The sequence below is a fragment of the Sipha flava genome, unplaced genomic scaffold, assembly GCF_003268045.1.
Source record: "Sipha flava isolate LNK unplaced genomic scaffold, YSA_version1 36_pilon_pilon, whole genome shotgun sequence".
NCBI classification, from domain to species: domain Eukaryota; kingdom Metazoa; phylum Arthropoda; class Insecta; order Hemiptera; family Aphididae; genus Sipha; species Sipha flava.
Genome location: NW_020273076.1, coordinates 1725821 through 1734189, shown reverse-complemented (window position 1 = coordinate 1734189; position 8369 = coordinate 1725821). Strand labels below are relative to the sequence as shown.

General features: G+C 31.8%; 1 protein-coding gene across 1 annotated transcript in view; it reads left to right on the top strand.

Annotated features, from left to right (window-relative positions):
* Positions 1-424: 424 nt before the first annotated feature.
* The window catches only part of LOC112687983, a 31443-nt gene continuing 23498 nt past the window's right edge, over positions 425-8369 (top strand). The window contains exon 1 of the mRNA XM_025560995.1: positions 425-1951. Within this exon, the coding sequence (XP_025416780.1) occupies positions 507-1951 (1445 nt within the window). The 5' untranslated portion in view covers positions 425-506. The remainder of the gene's footprint in view (positions 1952-8369) is intronic.

Genomic DNA, 8369 nt, shown 5'->3' with positions numbered 1-8369 from the left:
CGTTTTACCGCACAATTTTAAGGGAAAACAGTGATCGTTTCACATGGTCATCCGACGGTCGGTAATGTCCGATATCCTGTGCGTCCGTGCATTATTCGCTCGACTTTCCCCATCTGGTCTGTACGAATCAGGTCGAGGAAATTGTTAACCATAGGTTTATCATCGTCGTCACGAGGTTTTTTTCTTCTTCTTTCTTTCTTCAATTTTATTTCATTTTTTTTTTCTAACGCATTAAAAACAATGGTTGGATGACAACCGCGCGCGCGTGTGATGACGATGACGATGATCTACTTGTGTGACAGAAAACCATTTCATCGTCGTTTACGGGCAGTGGCAATGGCAGTGGCAGTGGAGACGACGACGGGACTTTCTCCCCGCCACCAGAAAACGCCGCCGAGCCGGTCGCAGGTCTCGTTCCGGCGCGCGTTATCCGACCAACACTATTCCGTCTTCCGCTACCGAGCCGACCGGTGTGTTGTACTGTTGTTCTGTTTTGTCCGCGCGCGATGTTCTACGAAATGCACGACAAGCGATACGATTCCGGGTCCTCGTGCCTGGGCCGGTGCTGGATGCTGGTGGCCATGTGCGGGCTACTCATCACCGTATCGTTCATCGGCATGACCCTGTGGCTGGGCATGAACAGCCGACCGGACGTGCCGATCGCTCCGGCGTACCAGCCGCCCGCGCACGTGGCACCGAACGTGCACCGGCAGCACCACTACGAGATGACCACGGCCAAGGCCACGTTCCCGACGGCCGACTACGACGCGATGCCCACCACGAGCATAAAGAACAAAAAGGGCCGTATCGAGATAGTCGAACACGAGAAAATGGCGAAAATCGAACCGACTACGCCGATGACGAGGGCCCTGGTGCCGAACAAGCAACTCGGCGACGGGGTGAGCCCGATGGAGGAAGAGACGGTCGTTGAACCGTCAAGAACGAACGGGGTGACGAGGAAGAAGAGCGAAGTGGTCTACCCGAACTGGTCATCGGACCTGGAGGCTAAGACCGATGATCAGGACGAGGTGGCCGAGCCGCCGCAAGAGTTTCAACCGTACTACGTTAGCGAGCAGCCGGACACGCAAAAGTTCAACCCCATACCCGCGTTTTCGTACCTCAAAGAGCACCCTGTCCGGCTGTCCGAGAAGGACATCCGACCCCCGGGTACGGGTGAAAGCGAGGAGTATCCTTATTTCTATCCTCAGTTCGAGGACGTCACTCCGGACGAGAAAACCGTCAACAATCCCTTGTTCACGTTCTTACGCAAAAGGTTGCACGACGTGCGCGATTGGTTGGCCCAGTCGGGCGTCCGAAAGAACCAGAGTCAATGGATTCAGATAGTGGACGCGGTCAATCAGTCATTGTTCACGAAGAACTCCACTATTGTGCTGTCAAAGCTTCGGGAAATGTACGCCAACACCAGTGATGTGGTAGCCGCCGATACGCCCGTGGCCAGTCTCATTTATCCAACTGCTGCCAACGACTCGGCCGCCAGCCTCGTGTCGTTCGGGCTCTTGGCTATCGATCTATTTTTGTTGCATAACGTGCAGCAGATCGCCCTGAACGAAGACGCCGAGGCGGGTCAGCAAATGCTCAACGACCCGGATGTGTTGGCTTTGAACGCGCTGTTCTTGCCCCCGGATCGCGTCAAGCAAATGCGGTCGGCCAATTCACGAGTGTTGTCCGACGACCGTCGCGATAGGAGCCCGAAAGGGTTTATTACCGAATTGATGGAGTTCGTCAACGGCGGATTGAGAGCCATACTCAATCTGAGCCGGGCGTACAGGAGTAGCTCTCGGGCGGCTAAGGCCGAAGGTAAAAGCGTCGGTGATAACCCCACTACTACGAGCGGATCGTCTTTGGACTGTATTTGGACGTTGTACTGTCGTAATTTAGACAAAACTGCTAAACTGAACGGCCCTTATGGATTTCTGGCAAAAATGAACAGGTAAATTTCAAAAATAATACATTAGTGTAAGTGAATATTGTGTACGTACATTATAGGTAAACAAAATATTATCTTTGTATGTATGTTATACATTTAATTAATTTGTCTTCAGCATCATAATGTGATTATATGATAAATTGATTTTGTTACTATACTGTGAAGTATAAACTTATAAATAATAATTGGATTTTGATTTGACATCGAGAACAAATAATTTTGCTATTTAGAATCATAAAAAAATTAAAAACTTATTTATTTTTGTAGTTTTACAATATAAAACAATATCCTGCATTAGGCAAAAATAAATAGTTAATAAAACGCTCGGTATATTATTTAAAGCATAATTCGTAAATTAATCATTCTTTTTAAAAAATATGTGTAGTTACACTACCTAGTGTAGTCTATAAAAGTATATTTTTATTTAATTAAATAATAATTTGGATTTTTCCGTTAATTCAATACCACTCGATAAATTTTCTATTGCTCTAAAAACTGTATCTTACCTTATATAATCTAAATAAAATTAAACTCATAGTCTAATGGTTAATGAATATTAACCTGAAACAGAAGTTATCTGGTTTTGATCTTTTATCGTAACGAAAATTGTTTGCAACCACTCATCAACTTGAGTGCCACTGCGTGGCACTTTTCGGGGGAATGAGGCTTCGCCCCAAGGGAAATTATAGTCTAAGCCTAATCATACATAACTTTAGAGCTCAAATATTAGGGGTGCTGAAATTGCTGAAAATAAAATAAAATGGTATTTAACTGTAATTACTATAGATTATATATATCTGAAAAAAACAAAAGTGCTAAACTCAGGGGTGTTAAAACTACTATTACGCCCTCTTAGTTTTTATACAAATCTTGATACTGTTGCAAATGGGATTATGTTTTGTATATGAACCTAAAACCTCGCTGTGCGAGTAAATTACATATCTAGACCACAAATGCAAGTTATTGTACTATAACTAATCGATAATTCACTAAGTTATCATTTTGTATCACGTAATAATGTAGATACTGTTTGAAAAATAATAACAAAAAAATAAATAATGGTAGTGAATTAACGGAAAAGGTCCAATAATTCTTATAAAATATTATATACTTCATTATTTAAGATTATCAATAGTACAAATGAGTTATATTTATATATTAAACATTCAAATTTACTTTTTAAATTTAAGTACATTTTATTTCTTGTACACATCGAATTTATAAAACATTATTAATTGATCGATCTAAAAAAATTTCATTTAATTTTGAAATTATTAAAAGCTGTTGTTTATACGATAATATATTATAACATTATAATATTACATGCAGTGGCGCACAGTAGATTTTTGACAAGGGTGTCGAAAATATATATTTCGAGGTACCCCCACCAGTAAAATCTGAGTTTAGACATAGTATAACTCTTAATTTTAGGTGTTTTTGGTTTTTTCTTTCAAACAAAGATACATAAAAGATAAATAAATTTTTTTTAAATAAATGTAATATTAATTATTTTTTAATTTTCTGGGTATTAATTTATTAGTTTGTATAGCATAATTTTTGGGAATTGAGCCCTACTATTTATTCTCATGTGACGCTTTAGTTCTAATTAATTAGTATTTTGATTTGGATAGCTGAAAAATTGGTTAGTATTAAATTAAACAAATATTCATATAAGTTCACACAGAACTAGTCTACCAATTCTCTGAGGGGTGTCAGTCGATACCCCTGATCCCCCTGTGTGCACCACTGATTACATGACTAACAATTTTACATTAGATTAGGTTAAAATTAAAACATTTGATTGTAAAAAAATACAACCAGTTTAAATTATTGTAATCTCATATTATATTATACCGTATGATATTTTTAACAAAAAATAGTAATTTACTTAATACATAGTAATATTCAAACTACTATGAATAAATGAATATTAGACATAATGAAAGTACATATGAAATAAAGAATTGATAAACACTTTTAAGAAAGTACCCATTCAATTCATTTAATGATTTCATGTGGTTCGTTTTATTTCATTGAATGTTTACCTAGTTCCGTTACTTTACAGGTCATTAGTTTTACTAATGATTTGAATAATAATAACATATTTTCTGTTACGTTTTAAGTATTTTATTTCAAATGATATTTGAGTATAGTCATCTTAACCCAGTCACACAATTAATGCATTTTCTTACAAAACTAGCAATTATTCTAATTAGAATAAGTTTACTATTTCGTTGTAATTTAACTATAATTTGTTGCATAAACATATTTATCGGTTTAAAATTTATTTTAGACCTTTTAAATGCCTAAATATGAAAGGTAAAAATATCTAAATTCTGGTGTTTTTTAATAATATTACTATTTAATGACTCGTGACAATCAAAACGATCATAATTTAAAAAAAAATTATATATAACGAGTATTTATTTATTTAGAATAGTTATAGGTGTATAACAATATATGTTGAATTTAATATTATTTATAAAAAATTTGTTAAATATGTTTATATTACAATTAAGACCGATCATATGCATTGATCTGTTGTTGCTGATATTATCTTAAGACTTTGATAATTATCTGTTGAAAAAATACTCGACTGTATAAAATAGTGCACATACATTTGATTTTTAATTATTTCGTTGTATTTAATGATAATTTATAACGATATTACGAATCAATGGACTATCTTAAGTCATTAAGGAAGTTAAGTTCAGTTTTATCTTTAAATATAATCTCCAAAACCTCATGAATATTTAACTTTACGTTGTCTCCGGACAATGAAACTTTCACAGAGCTCTGTAATATTTTCATAAGTGCCGGACGTCATAAACATAAATATCCGGGTTGATCTGCCCACAGCGTAAATACATACACAATGAAATAAAAAATGCACTCGAATATACATTGAGGCTAATTTAGTGTTTGAACTATTTTTCGTCGTTATGTCCCTAGAGTAAAATTTTTCAAATGTTTTCTACCATTATGCAAAAATTCAGGCACGTGTAAACCATGTAAAATGCATTTTGTCGGGACAATGGCAAAACAGCATCATCGCTCTATGACGGTGTTTAACGGGGAATTATGCACGTTCATTAGCATTGTAAAGAAACTATAGTGGTCAATCAAGTGTGAAACTTAATGGCATTTCCAAACATATCTTATTGTTTACATTTATATGGCAATGTCGATATCTTAAGATCCGAGGAATAACAATGAGTGTAGCCGGTAGTAATTTTCATAGAATCCATTATTTCTTTTTTTGTTTTTGGTGATAAATATCAAAACAATTTAAATAATATTTATCTAATATGCGTATTATATCTATGCAGCGATCACTAAGTATAATATAATAATACATTTTACTTGGAGTAATTCTATGTCTGTATTAAATTTTTATATTTTATTTTTTGAGTGGAACAGGAAAATTCGTTGGATAAGGGATTGATGATTATTTTTATTAGAATAGCCTTTCAGAATAGTCGAAGTAAAAAGTACAAAAGCATTTAAAGTAGTTCTGAAAAAATTTAAATTTATCATATTTAACAATTAGGAATAAGTAATACACTGTATATTGTCAGTAATAATCAATCAAACCGAAACATAAGTATATTGATAAAATTAAAAAATATATACTCATATTAGGTTTCGTTCTATCAATACAATAGTAGATTAAAATTGTTAGTGACAAAGAGTCAAATTTCATTTTTACAGACACTTCAAGTTTGAAAATAAGTATTTTTAGAAACGAAGTTACTCTCATAATTAGGTTTTGTTGATCTTAGCCAAATTAATTTATTTAGTATATTTAACTCGTGCAAGAATAATCTATTGTGATTTTATTTTTATAGATTTCTTGAGAATATTATTTTTAATCATTGATCATTTAAGTTATTTGTTACATAATATATCACAGAAATAAGTTGAAAATTGATAACACAAATGCAAATTAAAAAAAAAAAAAAAAATTGATAACTATGATAATAGATTTAATGATTAGAGAATAATAAAATAATGAAAAAAATATGGATGCAACCATCTTTTGCATAGGTTTTTTCTTCAAATTATTTTCATATTATTCATTTTTTAAAATTCCTTTTTGACTAATTAAATATTTTTTTGGTAAGATGATAAAAAATTATATTCGATTGACAGGTTGTTATTAGTTCTTGGTAATATCATACTACTTTTAACTCACTTAAATGCGCTTAACCAGTAGTCATAGTACACGAATATATATGTAGGTATCCTTAAAACTACATTTTTATGTAAGACTGCTGCCGTACTCATGTTATTTTTATTTATTTTAAATATATTGAATAAATATTTTATAAAATGTTATTTCAAATTTTATATATTGATTGGTTATACGGTTTTATTTTTCTATATTCATATATTTGTGGATTGATTCTGATGAAATTAATTTGTAGCTTATTGCCAGTACATAAAAATATAAAACGTTTTTTTTTTTTTTTGGAAACATTAAAGTAAAGGGTGATTTTTCCAATAAAAAAACATATAAACGATTTGGAATCACTAGATTGTTTCCTAGGATATATATATGTCTCGACAGAAAGTACAGAAATGGGTGCATTGTTTGTGAATGATTACGGTCGTTCTATAAAATTGGATTTTGACCATACTCGAGTCGTTAAGTATTTTTCTTGGATTGCGTTAAAATGGTTTATTGTCTTTCGAATGTGGTGAATTGAATTAAGTATCCTGAAGTCCGATTTCCCTTTTTTGTTTAACACTTTTATTTTATCAGTTGCTTTTAAAATAATTTTACCATAGTTGGAAGTTTGGTAACAAAAAATAACACCAGAAGTCAATTGTATTTTATAATTATTTGAATTTTAGTTAATTCAAATACATGTAATTTAGTTTTGATTGAAAATAATCAGTATAGTGATTGATAAATTAGATTTTAAATTATTTTTTTTCACAACCTACTTATTATAATTTATATTAGATTCATATTGTATAAATCTAAATATTGAATAATAATTATAATGCTTTGACTTAAAAATATTGTTCATGTAATACAGTTATGTATATTATTTGCATAATAATATAATCAACTCTAAAGATAAATGCTGAATTTTTTTTTTTATAAAAACTGGTTATAACCAGAACTATAGGGGAAGTAGATGATTACTATGAAGAGGTTTTGGTACATTTGAAAATAGTTGAGTGAACAGTTAAAAAAATAATACTATCGGAATAATCTTAATAACTTTTAAGATTAAGAGAACTTAATTAATAATTATTTCATTAGTGATTGATCGGAGTTGAAAGGTTTTCATTATTTTTTAAGCTTTTTTATAAGACTTAGTTTTACTGAAAATAACTATATTGAATTTTATTCACAGTTGAGTATACTTAGGTTCGTAATATAGATAAATATATGGATTAAATAAATAATTAAGCAGAGTCATACATATTAGTCTTGTGTTATATCCTCAAAATGCCGTATAATAAAATAAATAGTTTCTATAGGTTAATTGTTTTTTTTTATTGAAAAATTATGTTTCAATGTTATTGTGGAAAAACTATGTTTTGTTAATCAATTTCTATAAAATTAAATTCATTGATTTAAAAAAATTGTCACACGAAACTAGCTTAAAAATACTAATAGAATATGTATTATACCAAAATTTGTTGCAATACTTATTCTATTACCTACCATAATTTCTACGTTTAACGTAGAAGTTATAGTAGGTATTTCTTTACCTAATAAATGTGCATGATTTGTAGCGTACAGATCTATTAATGTAGTACTTTATAAAACAACTTTCTTTAATTTTTTTAACTGTTATTTTAATTATTGATTAAGTTCTAAATCAACTTGACAAACCATAAATTTTCGATTCATGGAATATGATTCTGTTATAAGCATAGAAAGTAATATCGATAATTATGAGCTTTATTAGGTGTATATTTCAAATAATTAATATAAATAATAAGACCGTTAAAGGAATACAACTAGTTGTTTGTCATTCAACCAAGATCATATTAAAAAAAAAAATAACAAACGATAAATAACAATTAGTATTCGTACGATACCGGTATACGTAATGGGTTTTATGATTTCATTGACAACGAAAATAAAAGTGAATAGCGCGATTTCAAACTGCGTGCTCTGATCGAGCGGTCCGGAGAATAAAAACGTTTCGCGATAGAACGGAATAGGTGTTCATATTAATTACGTAGTCGTTTTTTTCTATGCCCGTTGCACATGTGAATTTTGACCGTTACAGCGGTAAGCTGATTATTTGCGTGATCGTGTGACGTGTAATGACGGTAAATAGGTGCAGTTAGTGGTAAAAAATAAATAAGTAAATAAATAATAGTATAAACCAATTTAACACACACACACACACACACACACACACATATATATATATATATATATATATATATA